This window comes from Hemicordylus capensis, chromosome 4 (assembly GCF_027244095.1).
Source record: "Hemicordylus capensis ecotype Gifberg chromosome 4, rHemCap1.1.pri, whole genome shotgun sequence".
NCBI classification, from domain to species: domain Eukaryota; kingdom Metazoa; phylum Chordata; class Lepidosauria; order Squamata; family Cordylidae; genus Hemicordylus; species Hemicordylus capensis.
In genome coordinates, this window is record NC_069660.1 from 187,866,352 (window position 1) to 187,888,330 (window position 21,979).

The 21,979-nt window shown below is 44.6% G+C and overlaps 1 protein-coding gene across 10 annotated transcripts in view; it reads left to right on the top strand.

Moving 5' to 3' along the window:
- The window catches only part of TRIO (trio Rho guanine nucleotide exchange factor), a 371,831-nt gene that overhangs the window by 315,332 nt on the left and 34,520 nt on the right, over nt 1-21,979 (top strand). For 7 of the 10 annotated variants that reach the window (XM_053242690.1, XM_053242687.1, XM_053242689.1 and 4 more), the window contains 9 exons: nt 2,194-2,297; nt 5,150-5,219; nt 6,045-6,134; nt 7,109-7,201; nt 9,578-9,628; nt 12,286-12,363; nt 12,796-12,987; nt 15,235-15,412; nt 16,863-17,617. In XM_053242690.1, the coding sequence (XP_053098665.1) occupies nt 2,194-2,297; nt 5,150-5,219; nt 6,045-6,134; nt 7,109-7,201; nt 9,578-9,628; nt 12,286-12,363; nt 12,796-12,987; nt 15,235-15,412; nt 16,863-17,617 (1,611 nt within the window). Of the gene's footprint in view, nt 1-2,193; nt 2,298-5,149; nt 5,220-6,044; nt 6,135-7,108; nt 7,202-9,577; nt 9,629-12,285; nt 12,364-12,795; nt 12,988-15,234; nt 15,413-16,862; nt 17,618-21,979 lie in introns of those variants that run through there. The other 3 variants (XM_053242694.1, XM_053242696.1, XM_053242695.1) reach the window with 2 other exon arrangements.

Consider the following 21,979-nt stretch of genomic DNA (forward strand, 5'->3'; position numbering starts at 1 on the left):
AAGCCCTTTGTCTCCTATTGCATTGGACCCTTTTAGGTTAGGAAAAGAATTGGTTAAGATTTTTAGCTGATAAATTATATCTCAATAATTGCATGTAAGGATACCTGTGGAAAGAAGTCTTTATCAGCACCCAGTCGAACTGCTTATGGACAGCTAGACCACACACTCATAAACCTGGAAATCATTCCTCTTTAAAATTCTTACACAAGATCAGGACACCGTACTGCTTCTTGACCTCTATATGAAATAAGTTGCTGGATGTTTAAGATTGGCTTGGAGATATATATACTTACAGTGAAAGGGTCTGTGAAATCCTTATACAGGAATGTAGGCAGTGGAATAGTTGGCAGCCTGTCTGTTTTAGAATGGACAGCTGAAGCACTTTTTTAAATAAATATGCCTGGTGATACATTAAGAGCCACTTCCTGAATGAGGCAGCAAGGTAGACCAGTATAATAGTTGTAAGATGTTGGACACCTTAAAGCTGAATTAAGCTGGATTCATGTGCAGTTTCTTTACCTTTGTTGCTGCTGTGCTGAACAGGTGATGTGTGGAAGAACAATAGTGATAAATTACAGATCTTATTAGGCTATGATGAGTTTATCATTAGAAACGGTTTTGAGTTCCCAACTGCTATGTTTCTATAAGCATGTGTTATACAACCTAATCTAGTAGATCATTACACGCAAGCTGGATCTTCTATATTTATAAAGGCTCTCCAGTCCCTGCATTTGAGGATGGAGAACTCCTTGTGTAAATGCACCACATGCACAGGTGCCTATCCCTATAAATAACTACTTTGGAGTACTAGGTTTTTGCACATAATCATGTACATGGGTCCATGATCAAATGGATGATAGTTGGTGTAAACTGGACTGCGTGTGCCAGCATTCATCTCTGCACACTGCTGCTGTAAAATGTGCAGCTGCAATCATTGAAATGGTTGTTAGTTCCACATTACACCTAATTTTTCTTTATGTGGCCATGTGCCTGTGTATGCAGCCACCGAAAAATTTAACATTCTTCGCTAGCCCAAAGTAACTGAGAGAACTGTGTACCAGGAGCACTATAGGAGTATAAGAATACATCCTGTACTCAACGCTTATATTAGAGCCATTGACTTGACTTAGAAAATGTCACTGGAGTAATGTTGCCTGTTCTGGTTTTTGTTACATCTACATAGAAATTAGAATATTTAAAGATTCCCTAAAGCCCTTTGTACTGAAGTTCATATTGGACAGGCTGTGAAATTTGGCACATTTACTGAAAATAATTCTTGTACTTTTTATAATCTGACTAATTCAGTATAGGTGCTTCTAAGACTGGATCCAGGGTGAACTGTAGGTAACTAGCAGGTTGCAGACAGATTATTTTGTGCTGATCTTTTGTCATTGATTTTCTCTGTCGCAATAGCTGATAAGTCAAGCCAGTCCAGGAGCAATTTCATTCTGAGTAAAGCACCCAACCTGATAACATTAAAAATGAGTTCATAGTTTATTTCAGTTTTGGAATATTGTAGGAAAGCATTTTGATAGTATCATTTCAAATGCACTGCTGCAGGAATGTTTGGGTCCTGAGGTAATCTCTCATTTTAACCTTTTGCATAAGGACAGTTTGTTTAATTTTGGCCCACCCTTTTCTTTAAAAAGCTTCTTTCTCTTCACATCTTTATCCTTACCACAATGCTGTGAGGTAGGTTGGACTGAGAAAATGACTGGCCCAAGATCTTGCTTTTGGGCTGAGCAGGCATTTGAACCTGGATCTTCACAGTCTTCATCTGAAACTGTAATATCTATGCCACATTAGCATGCAGTATAGCAGAGGTGGGCAGAAGATAGATCATGGTCCACTGGTGAACCACTTGCTGGTTTCTTGTGGACCACATAGTGCTTGCCAGTTGCTAGGACGCTTAGCAAAGAATGCTGTATTAGGTGGACCTTGATCTGAGCCAGCAAGGCACGTCTTATGTTCATGAGCAAGTATGCATACTCAGGTTCTCTTGGGGTGTAACTAATCCAGTCTAAGTCATCCTGGGCAGGTGACTTTGCTTTATGGATTTAAAATACCTGGGTAGACCATGATGCTTCTAGAAGGAGAAAAGGTGCAAGATTACCATCGGCACTATGTAATGGTAATAGTACCATGGAAATTAAGAGCAAGGCTATACTCATTTTTCTTGCTGATTTATTTCAGGGTTACATGGCACTCATGAAAGAAGATGGTGTTCCTGATGACATGAAAGGGAAAGACAAAATAGTGTTTGGCAACATTCACCAAATATATGACTGGCACAGAGAGTATGTATGTTTTTATTTTATATTCTCTGTTTTCAGTCTTGTGTAACCCATTGAACAGATGGTCAGAAAACACCTTAAATAATATAAAATGTTACTTGTGGGGGGAAAACTCAGTTGGGCAGTTGTCAATACTTTTTAAAAGTGGAAGATCATTGAGTTCTGACAATTAACATCTAAGGCTATGCTATGTCCATCTTTTGCTGGGAGTTCACTTGCATTGGATGCAGTGTTGGATGAGGAGAAATTTGCCGACTAAATCACTTTCTCCATTGGCTTGCAACTGTGATGACTCAAGAGATGCCGGATTGTCTCTGGCTAAGGTTTCCAGTTCTTCTGTCCTCTTACCACTCTTAACGTTGACATGAATGATCTCATTAGGAATCTAGCCACTTTATATATACATGCACTATATTAATGTTTACACTTCTGTGAAATTATGCAAATTGAAAGAGGGACAAGGAAAATGCGGCACAATTACTATCTGACCTCGGGCTGGTTCATTGGACGCAAGGCCCACTGAGCCTGTGCCCTCTCTTCTCCCCTGACCAACTCAGCTGACATGCCCAGGGAGTCCTGGCTTATATAAACTGCATCTTGTCCAGAACTGGCTGTTGTGGGTTAACTATGGTTTACAAATCAGGATTGAAACCACAATTAGATTCCAATTTCAAATCCTGGTTTGTAATCCATAATTGAACCACAGCTCTTGGCTTTGAATGAGTCACAATGCTTTAAACAGGCCAGGATTCCCTGAACACACAAACTAAGGAGGTCTGGGGAGGAGGGACTGCACAAGATCAGGTTCCATTCACAACTGAACAAATTATACTTCTTGCTGGTATGTACTATCCCATTGTATCTACTTAGGGCGCATTTGGACTCAATTTTGCTGAAACACAATAAATTGAAGACACTTTTCTCCCGAGGCTCCCGGAGGGCATTCATCACAATAGGGAATGGTGCCTTCCTCTAGGTCTTCCATAGGAAATTCTCCAGGAGGAGGAGCCACTGTGCTCTCCAAGACTGGCTGTGTCTAGTGATCAGGAAAGTAGGATTTTCAGATGAAGGCAAATTGGTTTTACTGTGCAGATGTGGCAAGTGAAAGTCCTATCTATACTATGTTAGTAGTACACTCTAGGCCAAATTGTGTCTGTGCAGGCAGATCATGATACAGAGGGTTGAAACAAATTTATAAAAACAAACAGTGTATTTAAGGTGTTGACAATGTTTCCTCCGTGTCAGGAACAGGCAACCTGCAGCATAGGCAGAGGGACTTTGTGGCACTCCTGGACTAGAATATGAGAGCCTATGGGGCTGGCTGTGACCTCGAGAGACCATGCTGCCTGTCAGCCTCTCCATTGCCAGGGTACTCTGCTTCTCAACTCAATATTCTAGAGACAAAAACATCCCAAGGCAGGCAGACATGCTATAGTTTGTGTCACTGTCACTATCTCATTGTTGGTGACCCATTTCCCAAAAACGTTGGCATCATTGCTTTAGTTAATGAGCAGATTCTCTTGAAAGGGAGGGTGAGGGGATGCCTCTAGTTCTGGAGAAACGAGCCCTGCTGCTCAAGGAAGCAGGAAGTTGAGAAAGCCTTGTGGCTCAAGAATACAAGCTCTGCTAAGAACTTCAAGTTCTCTCCATGATTGGGGAGGATACTGTAGTCACAGATGAGGCCTCAGGTTTCGGACTTGTTTTGTGAGAACATGGGGCAAGAGATAAATGCTGACCTCAGTCTCTTTCTATATCTGGAATGTCTGCCGATAAGAATAACTGTCTGACAGAATGTTCGCACCATCACATGGCATTCCAGACTGGATTCAGCCATCTCTGTAGAACCTGTGGCTGGAAGAACTATATTGCACACAGTTCCCAAATGGCCACTTGTTTCTTCCCAGTCTTTAATATATCTGGGGAATGAGTGGTGGATACTACTTAGTAGACAGACTTTGGATTAGATCAATTTTCTTATCTTTCAGCACAGGGTCTTGTAACATGATTAATCTAAGCTGGAATTTCCTTTCCTTTACGTGTAACTAGTTCAAAATAATTCTTCAGTTTGCTTTTGCTCAGGTTTGGAAGCACATCATTAAGAGTGAGTGTCTTGACATGCAACTCTGCACAAGTTTTTGGTAGTGGTTATTTCCATTTGTAATATGGAGTGGTATTAATATTTATATACTGCCTTTTAACAAATATTCTCAAAGCAGTTTCCAATCTAAAAACAAAAGAAGGGAGACACCAGCTGCAGCCAATGGGAGGAATGCTATGCTGGGCTGAACAGGGATAAGTGCTCTCCCCTGCTAAAAATGGGAGTCGCCATTTAAAAAGCTACTTCATTGTGCAATTAGTAGGGCTGTGCAGTATCTGTTAGTTGCTCTCTGGTTCAGAGGAGTTCCACAATGTGGCAGACTTTTTTTAACAGGTGGAAATGCTGTTGCGGTTTAATTGGTTTTACTAATAAATGAACACATTCCATGTTTTTCTTATAAGGTGAGGGTTGGCTCAACAGCACAGTGTAACCAAGCACAAGCTTTGGGCAGTGATACTTTACTAATGTACAAAGTAGTATGCAATCCAAGAGCTGCATCCCAGGATTTTTTGTCATGGCATGGAGGATGCAGACCAAGGTGGAGCTCAACCCTAAGTAGTGCAGCTGCTTGGGGCGACAAAATGTCTTCAGGAAGTCATATGCAGGCTTTCAGTCCTGCATAATCTTTAAATCTTTACAGCAGACCAGGAAGTTGAAACCTTCCACAGAGCAAATGCAGCCAAACTATTATGAATGTGCCATCTGTTGGCATGATGAGGCAGAAAAATAATAATATAAATATGTTTGTTCTGTTTAGTTTCTTTTTAGGAGAATTAGAGAAGTGCCTTGAGGATCCAGAAAAATTAGGATCACTTTTTGTTAAACATGTAAGTGTGAGCATCCTCTCTTGCATTTTCAAAAGCTGTTTTGATCATGGATTTGGATGTTTGTAATTTTACCCACAACCTTGGCAGCCATCTCCACTTACCCCCGCCACTTCTATGCTGCGTACAGATTGTGTAGGATTTATTTATGCAAAAATTTACTTTTCATCCCTTATTTTCCTTTCTTGATTTTGAGCAGAGTGACCAGGAATATTAGTAGTGGGGGAGAGAGGGAGGAATTGCACAGATTGCTAATACTCAACCTCCTTGTCCCACCACAGAGCTGTTGCATGACCAGTAAATATTGAAGGTCAAAAGCCACCTATTAGAAGCGAAGAGGGAAGTATACCCTGCCTTTCTAAAGGAGATAGATAGATATACATATACATACTCTCTCTCTCTCTCTCTCTCTCTCTCTCTCTCTCTCTCTCTCTCTCTCTCTCTGACTGCCATGAGAATACTGTAGGTCATAGACTTCTCAGGTGTGTCTGGTATACTTCCACATGGATAGCAGAGGTGTGACTCTGTATGTGCATACTGCCACAACATTTCCTATCATCTTTGTCGCTGGAAAAGGTGCTGCTACGTTTGCAGTACTCACTCCTGGCTGAATCCACATACAGCTCGTTTGACATTTGCCCAAGCAATAGTCATCATGTGCATGGTGAAGAACAGGTTAGATGGAACATGTGGAGAAGGAAGTACCTTGTATGAGCCAGCCCTTACGTAGTGGTCTCCATGTTAATTATCTGTGCTTTCCTAGACCATTTCAGTTTGTTTTATATTATACTGCAATATAATATTTTTGTTCTTTTCCCCCCACCCCAGGAGAGAAGATTGCACATGTACATAGTTTACTGCCAAAACAAACCAAAGTCTGAGCATATTGTCTCAGAATACATTGATACATTTTTTGAGGTAAGTGCCAAAGGAGATACCATGTATATTTCTTTCAGGAGAAAAGGGAATGTCCATAATCAGTTGAGATTTGCTCATTCTTTGCTGTGCCTGATATATTACCCCCCAGGGATCTGGGGCTGATATTGTGATTAGTTTATTGGTGCCAGATCTATTTTCCTCCATGGACTCTGTGTCAAACTCCAATTTAGGGATAGATTACAGAATAAAAGCAGTTACTTTTATTATGTTGCCATATGATATTTGCAAGATCTATCAGAAAGCCAAATGTCGTTGACTCAACAAAATGGGGTAAATTTGAGTAAGCTTTGTGATGCTTTCATAAATTTAATCACCAGCTGTTCTTACACTACAAGCAGAAGGGGTTCAAATGAGTGGGAAGGATTGAATAGAGGAAATTGGTACTATTGTTGACAAGGAAACAGTTATTCAGCCTTTCCCTGTGGAAGCTTTTCTCTGTTTATAATGCTGATTTGTTAGCTTGAAGATGTTGATGGGGATACCAAAGCCTATTGGAAAATTTAGTTTTAATCCACATGCCAGTCAGGGCAAAATAGCATAATCTTCTGTGGTTTCTCCCCAAACAGGCTTCCCAATTTCATTAAAAATCATTCTGAGCCCCACCCCACCCCCCGAATGGTTCAGGGTATAGAGAATAAAGAAGTGCCCTAGTTTTTCTTTAAGGAATAATCTCTGAATTTTTCTTCAAATTGTGGATAGAATGGAGCCTGAAAAAGATTTTCCACATTAGCATTTGCAAAAATGGAAGCTAAACATTTTTAAACAAAACATTTCCAAGTAAAATGGAGAGTTAAATTTATGGGGAGCAAATCTGAAGGAGAATTTGTACCTAGAACAAAAATTTAAAGCAATATTTTAGGTTTCAACAAACCTAGGCTAATGTACTTGATAATGACATTTCTCAAAACAAAGAGCTATAGCATCTGCTTTGAACTTTATTTTACTATTGCTAGGACTTGAAGCAGCGTTTGGGTCACAGACTACAGCTCACAGACTTGCTGATAAAACCAGTGCAAAGAATTATGAAGTACCAGTTGTTACTAAAGGTAAGACTCTTAAGTTACTATCTTTTGGATGTACAGTTCTCTAGCACTGAGAACCATTTAAAAAATTAGACATAAGAATATAAGAACAGCCCTCTGGATCAGGCCCAAGGCCCATCTAGTCCAGCATCCTGTTTCCAACAGTGGCCCACTGGATGCCTCTGAGAAGCCCACAGGCAAGAGGTGAGAGCACACCCTCTCTCCTGTGTTGTTCCCCTGCAACTGGTGTTTAGAGGCATCTTGCCTCTGAGGCTGAAGGTGGCCTATAGTCACCAAACTAGTAGCCAGTGATAGAGCTGTCCTCCATGAATTTATCTAAGCCCCCTTTAAAGCCATCCAAGTTAGTGGCCATCACCACATCCTGTGGCAGAGAATTCCATAGATTAATTATGTGCTGTGTGAAAAAGTACTTCCTCATGTCAGTCATAAATTTCCTGGCCATCAGTTCCATGTGATGATGACCCCTGTTGTGTGTGTGTGTGTGTGTGTGTGAGAGAGAGAGAGAGAGAGAGAGAGAGAGAGAGAGAGAGAGAGAGAGAATTTTAAGACACATCTATCTTACAAATATGTTCTATTATACTTTGCTGCTTATCCTGTCATCTCTGAATAATTAACCTATGAATAGGAAAAGAATCTGTGAACTCGAGTAGGACATCAAGAAGGAAATAAAAGGAAGAGAAGACCAGCCCTTAGAATTAAAGAGAGACTTAATGAGGCTAGCTGAACTTGTAAAGGGAGAGCTTTCCAAGGCCAAGAAAATGTGAGAGAGAAACCCGAGACATGAAATGGCACAAGGGCGTGGAGACTTAGTAAGAAGATTAATGTTTTGATGAAAAAGGGTACCAATAAATTAGGGATGTGCACAAAAATCTTCGGCGCTGATGGGGGTAGCACTTTAAGGGCGGGGGAGGGTGTACTCACCCCTCCCGCCGCATTTCCCCCGCCGACGCGCTGTTGATTTTAAGCCCCTTGGGGCAGCAGCGTTCCTCCCTGCCGCCCCGTTTCCCCCGTCGGCCGGAAGTGGCTGGAAGTCGTGAGCGCGCGTGCGTCCGTCGTGCGTGCACCCTTCTGCTGTGTGTGCGCGCGCACACGAAGGACGCACACACGCTCGTGACTTCCGGCCGCTTTCCAGCCGACGGGGGAAACGGGGTGGCAGGGAGGAACGCTGCTGCCCCAGGGGGCTTAAAATCAACAGCGCGCCGGCGGGGGAAATGCAGCGGGAGGGGTGAGTACACCCTCCCGCGCCCTTAAAGTGCTACCCCTGTCGGCGTTTCAGCGCCGAAACCTCCCCCAGCACCGAAACGTTTCGGAGGCCTTCATAATGGCCTCCAAAACGTTTCGGGCACAAGCCTACAATAAATAGACTAGAGAAAGCAAAGAAGATAAGGGATACAACCATGAAAAAGGTTAGAAGTTTAAATTGGATAAAGGAAGCTAGTGAAGAGAAACATACAGAACTAACATGATTGTAGTGTGAAGAAAAGCAAGCAAATAAATGAAGTTGTGAACAGATATAATAGGTGTAGGCTGACTGACAATACAACCAATAAGCAAAAGATTATAATGCTGGTAATCAACATGAAATAGAATGAGGACTTTGGGTAAGAGTTTTAGAATCTGTAGAAGACACATTTTAGAAATACTATAGAAAACCAACAAGCCTTACTTGGAGCATTATATGAGCTAAGCAATTAAGAAAAGGATCGAAGGTAACACCAAGCCCTTTACATGCTAAGAAGATTGAAGAGTAATGTTGCCAATTTAAAGAGAAGAGGGGAAATTTAGAAGAAAATATAATATATGCTGTCATAGGCAAATGTTTTTTTTAAGTCCCCTTTGTTCTTGTTTCATGACTGTGTATCTGTGAAGGTTGTGTAACAGGAAATTGTAAATTGCTGGGTGTTAGGTCTGAACTGAAAATGTTAGATTTCTTCTGATTACACAGGTTTCTGAGAATACTGGAGACCTATTTCTGCGGGGGAGGATTGCCTACTTACCACATAAACCTCGGTGAACTAAAGACACAAAAATGCAACAGTTATGTACTTCAGTCAAACAGTCAGGAAAGAGACAATGGCTGACATATTGAGGAAAATTACTCAAAGTACCCCAATTGAAATTAAAAGAAGTTGGGCAATGCCCAACTTGTCCTTTTAATGGGATTACTTTGAGTAATTTTCCTCAGTATGTCAGCCAATATTTTTCCAATGTAGAACCTCTTCAAATAACTCAATATTTAATTTCTGTTCTGGTGGTCATTGGGGCTTCATGGAAGATGCGCATTTTATGACCATCAGCAGTTTCTGTCCGTGCAGTTTAGTTTTTTGTCTCTGTTGTAAAGGAACCTCTCACTTCATAGTCCTTGCTTTTTGTTCACAGGACTTCCTCAAATACTCCAAAAAAGCTAACCTTGATACTACAGAATTAGAGGTATTTATAAATACTGCTTTTTAAAAATCCAGCCATCAGGATAACTGTTCCAACAATCACAGTGCACTGTGCACTGCACTCTTGTAGTATTGTGACCATGGCTCTGCCGTGTTCCACTATGATCACTTTATGCATAGACTAGTATTTTTAAGCCAGTTAAAATAACGGGCGCTAGTAGGTCGCCTCCTCTGGCCGAGAGTGGGGGTCCTTTTCTGAGAGTACTGCCCCACTCTCCCTCCCTCCCCTCTGCCCCACACTTTTGTCTCTCTTCTCCTGCCTCCCACCCCACTCCCTCTTGCCCCTTCCCCCTGCCCTACTTCTTTTTGCCCTTCCCCCTGCCCCACTCCCTCTTGCCCCTCCCCCTCTTGTTTGGCTGTTCCCTTCTCTCTCCTGTCCCACCCTCCCTCCTGCCCACACTCTGGCCTCTCTTCCTCTCCCTTCCACCCCACTCTCTCGCTCTCCCTCCCCCTCCCACCCCGCTCGCACCCTCCCCTTCTTGTCAGCCTCCTGCCCCAGTCCCTCCTGCCACCCCACTCCCTCTTGCCCTTCCCTTCCCCCTCCCCCTGCCTAACTCCCTCTTGCCCTCTCCCCTCCCCATGCCCCACTCCCTCCTGCCCTCCCCCTGCCCCACTCCCTCTTGCCCCTCCACCCTGATGCACTCCCTCTTGGCCCTCCCTCCTCCCCTCGGCCCCCCTCCCTCTTGCCCTCCCCCCTCCCTCTTGCCCTTCCCCCTCCCCCACTCCCTATTGCCCTCCTCCCTGCCCCATTCCCTCTTGCCCTCCCCCTCCCCCCTGCCCCACTCCCACTTCCCCTCCCCCCTGCCCCACTCCCACTTCCCCTCCCCCCTGCCCAGAAGAATCTTGTGCTCCACCCCCCACCCGGCAACTTTACTCACCGTTTTGAATGCGAAGGAGAAAGGAGCTCGCAAGCAGAGCTCCTTTATCGGCCAAGCCTCTTCCCGGACTGTTGCATTGGGCAGCCGTCCATAGCGGCAGTCTGGGCAGTGCCTTTGCCGAGAGAGGAGCTCTTTTCGTGAGCTCCTTTTTCCTCGCTCGTCTGGGTTGGTTCTTCTTCGGGTAAGGAGGTCTCGGGCAGCTGGGTGGGCGGTTGGCGGCGGCGGCCGCGGAGGCATTTTCCTGGGCCATGTTGGCCCTTGTTCATGTGTCGGGGAGCGGGGAAGGCGGGATCAGGCTCCTGGGAGGGTGGGAGGGCGGTTGGCGGCGGCCGCAGCGGAGGCATTTTCCTGGGCCATGTTGGCCCTTGTTCATGTGGGGGGGGTGAGGGGAAGTCGGGCTCTAGTGGGGGGGGGTGGCCCGCTGACGCCTCACCCGCACTGTCGCCGTGGCGGCGGCTGCCGCCATCGAGGCCAGTCGCCCCGCCGCAGCCAGCGCCACCTCAGCCCGCACTTTCCTTTGGCGCTGGCGGCGGCCGCTTCTCCTCGGCCCGCCGCTTCTCCTCCTCCCGGCCCTGTCGTCGTGGCGGCAGCCGCCACCATCGGGGCCAGTCGCCCCGCCGCAGCCACCGCCACCTCTGGCCGAGGCCGCGGCTCTGCCACCGCCTCGCCAGCACTCTTCTCCCGTTGGCGGCCGCCACTTCTCCTAGGCCGCCGCTTCTCGGGCCCCAACATGGCCACCCGTGCCTGGGCGGCCATGTCTTTTTGGGCCGATCTGTGCATGCGCTCTGTGCATGCCCAGAACGGCCCAAAAAGGCACGGGCAGCACGGCCGCACAACGAAGGGTTTTATGGTATAGGATAATACTGGGTTGAATGACTCCCCCCCCCCCCCCGTCTTGATGGTAGAATTTTCTGCACTGCAAATGTGGGGTTTTTTACTCAGATTCTTCCAGGTGCCATTCCACAAAATGGGTTATAATCCTTCCATGTCAAACAGTAGGAGGCAGACACTTTATTCTTTCCTGTAGAAGCCAGTTTTGTCCTGCTGCTTCTGCCACGGCTTATGTGGCAGGCTGTTGTTTCTCCCAGCAGCTTCAAGCTACAGCAACAAACTTGCAGTTAGGTGCATTAACATAGAGAAGATGCTGCTTTGCTCTGCACCTTGGAACTTAAAGAGTCCTGTAAGGCTTTATTCTGTCCCTCATGCTGTTTACATGTGGGGCAAGACCCTTCAGGGATTTTAGGTGAGATGGCATCAGTATACTGAAGACATCCAACTCTGCTTTCCTTTTATCTGATAAAAGTGAAACGGATGAAGTTCTGAACAGGTGTTTGAAGTCAATAATAGACAGGATGAGGGCTGACAGACTGAAACTCATTCTAGACAAGATGCAGGTACTGTTGGTTCATCCGTTCAGGAGTGTGGTGTTCACCCTGTTCTTGCAAGGGTTGTGCTCCCTCCCAGCCCCCTTCAGGAGTAGATCTGCAGCTTGAAACATGTTGCTCGATCTGGTCCTTAATTTAGATACCCAGCTGAAATCTGTGTGTGCTGTTTTGGATGAGCTCCAAAAGGATACTTGCTCATTTCCACCTCATCTGAGAGGCTGCAGGAAGGGGCGTGGGATTTTTGCACCTATTTTTGTTAGGCAGTCTGCCTTGTACTGACCTGACATATATAGCCCTTCATGTCGAGTGGCATCTGAGGACAATGACAATCAGTACACAGTTGGCCATTCTAATATCTCTCTTCTTTGGTTCAACAGAGAGCCGTAGAGGTTATGTGTATAGTACCAAAACGGTGCAACGACATGATGAATGTTGGTCGTTTACAAGGATTTGATGTAAGTTCTTCTCTCCTGGTTTTGTGCTTATATACCTTTTCTTTTTGGACAGCTGATTGTGTCTCTGTACAGTCACCTGCAGACTTCCAAACATAAATTTAAAAATGCCATTTTAATGTCCTGCCCTATTTCAATTTGAGAATTTCTGCTGAAGTCTAAGTCTTTGCAGGCTAAGGATGAATGTAGAGGATCAGCCTCCACTTTGGTCTGCCCGACCGGAGTCGGGACCCAGGGGCATAATGACAGCCAGGACATAAAGTTAGCACTGTGCCCAGGAACCATGTTTCTATCTTGTAAAGGCTACACCTAACCATAGTTCTTATTGCCTATCACCATCACCCAGCCCTCCTAGAGCACCTCACCTGACATCAACGCATCTGATGTAACATGGGCTATAAGATTTGATTTGACCTTTTTGTCATCCTGTTTTAGGGTAAAATTGTTGCCCAGGGTAAGTTGTTGCTGCAAGATACATTCATCGTTACCGACCAGGATACAGGACTCTTGCCACGTTGCAAAGAGAGGCGAGTCTTCTTGTTTGAACAGATTGTCATATTCAGTGAACCACTAGATAAAAAGAAAGGCTTCTCAACACCAGGATTCTTATTTAAAAACAGTATCAAGGTAAATCTTCTGTGTGTGTCTTTTATTTGTTCAGTAAACTTTAGGTTTTTAAGTGCATTTTGATCCTGGTGTCTAATCTAGCAGTCCTTAAACTCTCTTTAAAGGGCATCCATTTGGCTTTTCTCTGGGGGTTCAGCTCTTCAAACTTTGGAAGAACCACTTGGATGAGGATTGGTTCTCTAAAAGCAAGCCTGCCTTTATTGAAGGGGAGAGCCATCCTTCCCTACCTTTGTTTTCATGATTCCTGCCAATTGTGGTTCAAAGAGAGACCATTCCTTTCATATCATGTTGGCTGTGAATATTTCAAGCTATCTTGCATCTGGCCCATGAAACACTGTATATTTTCTTGGATTGCAACAGATGTAATGCATGGGACACAATGACCAGCACTTTCTAGGAAGGGGAGGCCAGTGAGGAAGAGCTAATGGATCCTTTGCAAGCTTTGAACTTAACTTGGGGCTGGGAATGAGGATTTAGGTCAGTAACTGCCCCTCAATGAGCCTTTAATGGGGGTCCTGAAAACCCAGGGGCCACAGTCTTAGAACAAACATGCGGTTCCCTTCTTGAGTACCTTCTAAACAGTGTTCCTTCTAACAGGGATTCCCAGATGTTGTTAACTACATCTCCCAGAATCCCCAGCCAAAAGCCATTGCAGCTGGGAATTGTAGTGAACAACATCTGGGAATCCATGTTAGAGTGAACACTGCTTCTTACCCAATGCTGCTTATTGGTTCGTCTGTTAAATGACCTCCCAAGTTTGATTGTTCAATCCACTTCTCAACTAGTACTTTCTAGTGCCAAAATTTGTTGTACTGAATATATTTTTTTCTTATCAGTAAAGTAACCAGGAATGGCATTTTATTATTCAGAATTTTTATGTACTGCTTTTCAGCAATAACAAAAAATTCACACTGTGGTTTACATGGCAAAAGGAATGTGAAAATGGTTTCTTATCCCTGAGGCGGGGTTTCTTAACCTTGGGCCCCCAGATGTTGCTGGACTATAACTCCTATCATCCTCATCCACAAAGACCATGTCTGGGAATGATGGGAGTTGTAGTGCAACAACATATGGGGTGCCAAGGTTAAGAAACCCTGCCCTAAGGAGTTCATAATGTTAAAACACACGCATATACCCGCTGGGAAGGACACTGTCTTAAGGGCAGTTGGTGTCCCACTGCTAAATATGAGCCACCACTTGAAAAGGTGCCTCTTTGCCTAGGGGTCATGTTTATCACTTATCTATCCCTCCACCTTCTTCTGTAGCGCTCAGAGCAGAATTTTATGCTCACAGCTGCCCTGTGAGGAATGTTCATTTGAAAGGAAAATGATTTGACCCCATTGAGCTTCATGGCTGGATGCCCCTTGAATATGGGTTTCACACATTCAAACCTAGCATTCTAGCTCTGTCGGCATACTTTATACAGAATTGCTATCTATGTCGTTTGCAAGGAAATGGATGGATGTAAGTTGGCAAATAGCCTCCTGTTAATGCTGTCCTGCCATGGAATTCTGTTGTCTTGAATAAGGCAGCTGGTTTGATAGCATTTTGTGTTGCTTGGTAACTTGCTTCCCTTTTAGGTACTAAGACTTGCATTACCCAAATGAGTGCCACTTCCTTAAAGCTGCTTTCTGTGGCAGCAGTAAAAGGCTTCTCTGAGCTCTACAGAAGAAGGTAGCAGTGGGGAGATACAAAATCTGAGGTTCTCACATTAGCCGAGATACCAGGGACTGAACCTGGGACCTTCTGCAGGCAAAGCAGATCCTCTGCCACTGAGCTGTGGCCCCATCCCCACACCAGGGTTAGCTGTACTTGAAGTCCCTTTGATTCCCCATCATCACTAACTAAGCAATAGGTATCAGCATGCATGGAACTCCTGTATGCGCCTTGTCCTTGGGCAGGGTTGTAACTAGCCATTCACTTCGTTACTGTGGTGAGTCAGAGTCCTGTCTAGATGAAAAGGCAGGGAAGATGGGAAAGAGGTATTGTGTTGTGGGGGTTTTTTTTGTTTTTTTTGTTTTGTTTTTGCTTTTCAGACTGACGTCGTGCTGCAAATTATTAATTTGGTTATAGTTTCAAATGACTAGTCCGGGTATTCAGGCAGGTAAAAATGGATTTGTGGCCTGTTTTACTCCATGTGGGTAGTGCTGTTAGAGTGTTGCTTCCCATCTAAACAAAAGTAATGGCAAAAGGAGAAAGTGGCATTTTCTCAATACTTCTTTTTCTTCTTCTTTTTAAATAATGAAGGTGAGTTGCCTTTGCTTGGAAGAAAACGTGGACAACGATCCATGTAAATTTGCACTAACGTCAAGAGCAGGTGATGTTATGGAGACTTTTGTTTTGCATTCCACCAGTCCAGGAGTCCGCCAAATGTGGATCCATGAAATCAACCAAATCTTGGAAAATCAGCGTAATTTTCTAAATGGTAAAGTGAACAAAATTTCTACATCCTGCTTGCATTTTAGAACTAACCTACCACTCTAGAGTTTTCCTGGGTCTTATATTGTTTTAAAAGGCCTTGTTTCCTTTCACAGCTTTATACTACCTTCCCATATCTGAGTTTGCTGATATGGCTAGGTAGGAGTGTGCGTGAACTGTTCTATATTGAACCTGTTCTCATCAAACCGGGCCAGTTCAGTGGTTTGGTCCACAATCGAACCAAACCAAGCCCAGTTCATTGCAAACTGGTTCAACATTGAAGGGAAACGGAAAGAAAGGTAGTCTAAAAAGCTTACCGGTCAGCATGGCTGCCACTGCTTGCCCCCCCACCATCCCCCTCAGTGCAGCCCAAGCACTGACAATCTGTCTTGAAGCATGCTGCCTGTGTGGTGGCTGTGAGGTTCCGGACTGATGCTCATGCACAGAGGCCTGAACCTTGCCACCACCGCACAGGTGGCCTACTTAAAGAGACATTGGTGGCTTAAGCTGTACTGGAGAGTGGCAAGTGGTGGCACCAGCAGCCATGCCGGCCAGTAAGCACCTTTCTCCCTGCTCTTCCACCGCCCAGTGGATTCTCCCAGCTCTTTACTTGTAAAGGGAAATCCTCATCAGATTCCCCTTTAGAAGTATTGCCACTCAAATCACTGAACTGGTTCAATTAAACAGACTGGCTGGTTGGTTCAGCCGAACCGGTTCAGCAGCACATGGTTCGGTTTGAATTCGATTCAAATTCAAACTGAACCACGATTTTGCATTCATGTACACCCCTATGGCTAGGCATCTTCAATTTGATAATCCTTGTCAAAATGATTGGGCGGGGGGACGTTTTTGCCAGAAGCTTTCATTTCTCATCAGTAGCCCACCTTGCCGAATCACATAAAGTTAATTCTCTCGGAAGCATCCATAAAGGTTTGATTGCTGCAAATCCTGTTTTACCTCGTGTATGCTTAGTAATATAGGACTATGTGTATCCTGCCCCCTTTTAAGAACAACTGTTGGATTTCTTATCCAGTCCTTCCGTCTCTTTAGAGTAACTTTCTGAATTAATTTTTCTATAATGCCTTCAATTTCAGATATATGGTTCTCAAATTTATAGTTGCACATTTCATAGCACCCAATACGGCTATTCCCACCCTGCAGATCATTTGCACTCTACATCATGAGTAGTAGTATTGCAACATTTCATATAAATAGCTCATATAAGCAAAAATAATAAATCAGCTTTCGTTAGTGCACTTTTGCATTGCTACGTAACAGAAGAAGCTACCTTTTCCAGTGCATGTTCATCTGTACTTCAGTTGTTCATACAATTACTACATTAATGTAAGCAAAGTAAATTTCAAAGAATTTCTTTTGAAATGAGGCTTGAAGAACTGCATGAAATGTTGTTGCATTTTTATTTGAATTTCTCTTCCTTTTCCCAATTGCTCCCTCAGCCTTGACATCTCCAATCGAGTATCAGAGGAACCACAGTGGCCCTGGTGGTAGCAGCAACAGCAGTGGCCCTAGCAGCTGCCCTGGAATCCCCAGCTCCAGCCGTAGCAGGCCTTCCCGGATCCCACAGCCAGTCCGACACCATTCCCCAGTCCTGGTCTCCTCTGCAGCCTCAGTCCAGGCAGAGGCAGACAAGATGTCAGGTATGTCCATTCACCATCCCTCCCTGCCTCCCCACAGCACCACTCTAGAGGCTGGCCTTAGCCAGTCAGGCAGGCCCCCACCAAATGCCCAACAGAATGGTCCGGAGAGAGAAGCCGAGAAGATCCCCAAGATGAAGGCAATGGAGAGTCCCCGGAAGACATCAGGAAGCGCTTATGGCTTGGCAGATTCAGATCAAAGGGAATGCCGTGGAAATTCAGAGGAGAGTCGCTCAAGGAGCAGCCTAGGATCCTTGACCCTGGGGAAGTCAAGACCTGGAACCATCTCGCCCATCAACTCTCCTCCCACAATGACTTTCCCTTCTCCTTTTGGCAAGGAAACATTTCCACCCAGCAGCCCCCTGCAGAAGGGCTCCTTTTGGAGCTCCATCCCAGCATCCCCTGTCAGCCGCCCAGGCTCCTTCACTTTTCCTGGTGACAGTGACTCCCTCCAGCGCCAGGTCCACCGCCACTCTTCACACAGCAAGGACACAGACCGCATGAGCACTTGTTCCTCGGCCAGCGAGCAATCAGTACAGTCCACCCAGAGCAATGGGGTAAGAGCCAGAGCGCTTCTATCCTGCCAACTCTTCTTTTAAAACAAATATCTTCCCATGCTCTCCCCCCTCCTGTGCGTGACCATCACTCTCCATACTAACTTCTGGCTCTCCAGTGCTGCATCACTGCTCTGAAATAATAATAATCAACTGCTCCAATCTTTATAAGCAAATCTCAGTAGAAACTTGTATTGTCTGCGTGTGTATACATAAGACATAGACTTGCAGTATGTATACAGACACAAAGAAAAACTTTCTAACTCTAAATGTGACTTCCTCCTGTGCTGAAATTTTTTTTAAAAAACTGCTAGTCTGATTTCTACTAACTTGCTCTTGGCTTTTTTTCGTCTAACATGAAGGCAGAAACTTAACATGCTGTGTGCGGCCATGATGGTGGAATTCAGTTTATGCATCACTTGTATTTCCTTTGCAGACTTGTTCAGGGCCGCTTTCTCCACATACAAGCACACAATTCACGTTTCCCCCTCCTGATGAAATGTTTGAAGACCATAAGAATTACCTTGCTGGATAAGACCGAGGGTCCATCTAGTCCAGCATCATGTTTCTATCAGTGACCAGCTAGATGTCTCCAGGAAGCCCACAAGCGGGGCATGAATTCAACAGCACCATCTCCCCTGTTGTTCCTGACATCTGATATTCAGATGAAAATGGAGGTTCTCTTTAACTATCACTTTGTGCTGCTCTTTCTGCTCTCAGTTGACCTGAAGCATTCTGTTGACTTGCTGTCTTTAAAAGAAGTGCGTGGTCAAGGAATCTTCCACCATCCAAAAAAACAACAACCCAAAAAGGTCCTGAATATGTACTAGTCACACAAATTTAAAAACACAACAGAAGCCAAAATACTAGTATGTTAAAATGTCATCTTTGTAAATCTCTAAGAAGCTGTGCATTAGGGCACCTGGAGATTCCAATTTTAGACTGCTGTTCTGTCTGGTATGAGAGAGAAGAGCAGGGTTGTCAGCCACCAGTCTCCACACCTGCTCTTTAAGGCTTCTACCTGGAAATGCAACACAGCATTCACAGGGCACCTGCAAATATTTGGGGGAAAGCACTGATCATAGGGAATGTGAGGGGCATATCCCAGCTCCGCTATTAGTCATAATCCCATGCTGTTTCCCTATTTAAGTGTGTGGTTCATGTTTTCAGCTCCTTCCACATCTTCTGCACAATATCAGTTGCACATCACTTGGCCTTCAGATCCTTTCTTGAGAGCATGCACTACTTGGTTGAACTCTCTTAACAATGTAGCACTCTCCTGACTTTTCACTTATTGAATCATAACTTTAGGGTAAGAAATTCTGCTTTGCATGTCTTTGTTTCAAGCTTCTCTTATATTTATTTGATTTGGCTTTGGCGTGCCTCCTTAAATTGTTTTCCTAGCTTAGAGAAATGTCCGCTTGGCAGCCAGAGTAAATAGGCTTTTTACTTTTGTTAAAGATAATGGTGTGTTTTCTGTGTCAGGGTAGAACCTTGCACAGTGGGGTTAAGTGTAATTTCTTCAGCTGGAGAAATGTATTGTGAAGGCTAATTCCCTAGTTTCTATTCTAAATAGTTCTGGATTCAAAGATGTTTACTGTACAGTATATCTCTCACAGAATGTGTGGTATATATGTATGGCATAAATGACAGAACTGACATGCATTTTTTTTAACAATGAAGAAATTAGCCTTTTCGGTTCTCTGGGGGGAAATTGCCTATTTAGAAAAACAGAAATACCTCTTATATCTTTAAACATGGTGAAATAGACTTTGTTTTTATTTTCCTCACGGTTTCCGTTTTTTCTGTACACTGAAGCTAGAAACTGTACCTACCAACAGAAACCCTGATATTTGCAATAGGAATTAGACCAGTGATGGGGAAAATACTTTCCCCTTAGGGTTTAGTAGTATATTGCTTCCATGTTTTATTTTTTTCAGGTATTGTACTAGGGGAAAGGAACAGCACATTTTCTCTGGAACAGTGGGTGGCAACATTTTTTCTCCTAGTCATTTTTTTAGGATCTATGGATTTAGTTAAATTCTCTACCAACTTCGATTTTTAGCTAAACATTAAATTTGTAGTCTATGCTGTGGTGTGCTTAAGCCCACGATATTCCCCACTAATTTATGCAGTTGAAATAGAGCCCTGAGGGAACAGCACATGCTGTTGTGGCTGTGTTCTTAAGCTGAGCACAGGATGTCCCAGGGAGGACAGTGCCTAGTATCGAAAGCTTCCTGGCCCATAGGGCTGCTCCAGATGGCAAACAAGCGGATTTAGGAAGGATTCTATGAGGTGACTTAAGGATTTTGAGGATCTGATTTACTTCGTTCTTCAAGGGTTAGCAATAGTAAAGTTTCAGGTGCCTCTAACAGAAGATGAGAGAAAACTTTAGCTATTTTTCCCCCCAATGAGTGAAGATTTGACTCCTGGAAAGGGAGTATTGACTTATTATTATTCTTATTATTCTTATTATTATTATTATTAATAACATTTATATCCCGCTCTTCCTCCAAGGAGCCCAGAGCGGTGTACTACATACTTAAGTTTCTCCTCACAACAACCCTGTGAAGTAGGTTAGGCTGAGAGAGAAGTGACTGGCCCAGAGTCACTCAGCAAGTATCATGGCTGAATGGGGATTTGAACTCGGGTCTCCCCGGTCCTTGTCCAGCACTCTAACCAATACACCACGCTGGCTCATATGAGCTGTGTATGTATTCTAAATGCACCCAGAACTTTCCTGTAGCTCTGCCATGCTGGGGATTAGTAATGTGATAGATAAGCTATCTTTAAGGGAAACTCATCCAACATTACTCTTGTCATTGAGGTACCTTTTAGAAAGCTCCTGAGATCTAGAAGTGATCCGTTGTCATCATAAGAAATTGGTTACTTAGGCTGTGCAGGGACCTCATGGATGGATGAACTAGCTCCTCACTGGCGCCCCTCTCTGCCATGCATGTGTCTTGTGCGTTGCTTTTTCTGGCAGCTGGGTGCCATTTTGTCTCAGTTTCTTTTCAGCTGCTGATGCGTTCAGACCTCTAGTTTGGTGCTCCTCAGAATTAGAAAATAAAGCATTACTTCAGACAGATTTTGTAGCGTTAACTCGGACTGTGACTTTGACTATTCTTCCTCGTTCTCCCTTTGGACTTTGTTGTCACAAATTTGGACTTTCGTTACTTTGACGTTGGACTGTAAGTTGACTATTCTTCAGACTTTGATTTGGACTTGACTTCCTTCCACGGCCTTTCCATCGGAAGAGTCATGGCTGAGCAGAAGAAAACAATATTTAAGCATTGCTCTGCACTCCCTTCAACTGATGAACATGAGCTCTGTTTACTCTGTTTGGGAGAGCAGCATGTCTTTGGGAGAGCAGCATGTCTTGTAGGATTTGCAGGTCCTTCTTGAAGCAAACTCTGAAAATCCGCTCTTTGCGCCTCAGAGCCGCTCTCTACAATGTCGGAGTCGACATCGATCTTGGTGTCAATGTCGACATCGATGGGCCAACTTTTGATGTCTGCCTCAGGGTCTGTGTGTGCACAGTCTAAAACCCTGTGAGATAATCTCAAAGAGATTGTCTTCAAAAAGCCCAAGTCTTCGGGCCATGGGTGTAAGAAGCATAAACGACATTGTGTGTCCTCCGACTGTGACTCACTACCTCCGAAAAGGCATAAGTTGAAGTCTGCTCTTCCTTTGTGATCGAGGACCCCTTCGCCATCAACCGTTCAGTATCGACCATCGATGCCGTCGGCAACGCTGTCGAAGCCTCCGCCTTCAAATACAGAGGCTGCCTTTCCTGTGCCTCTTTCGATGCCGACATGTTCAGTACTTCTGACCTTCCTGTCGATATTGACTACAACCACTGTCTCTGCCTCGATGTCAACGCTGGTATCCTCGGTACCAGCTACTAGGGTTTTTCCCTTGACTTCTTCTATGTTGATGGTTGATACCAATGTGGACATCCCGCACCGTGTTACTTCATCTTCCCCGACGGCTGCAGTGCTCCCATGCCAACAGAAACTGCTCTCGCCTGAGAAGACTCCTCAGAGATCGCCTCTCACGCTCTTCAATACTACATATGAAGCACTGTTGGATGATGGAACTGCTAAGTCGCTGCTGAGTGCTCTGGACTCCACCACCAGCACACCCTCCGGCTCCAAGTTTCAGGGCTTCCGCACACTGGGGCTTGATGTCGAGGATGATGCCGCCACGAAGACACCTTCAGCATCTCCTTTTCAGATTGGGACCAGTTCTTCCACCTTTACGGTGCCAGTGTCTGTACCAATCACCTCTGCTCCGCCCTTGAAGCCAACGTTTCCCTTTGTGCCGCCTCCTTTGGTGCCTCCAAAGGACCCCATTCATGCCTGT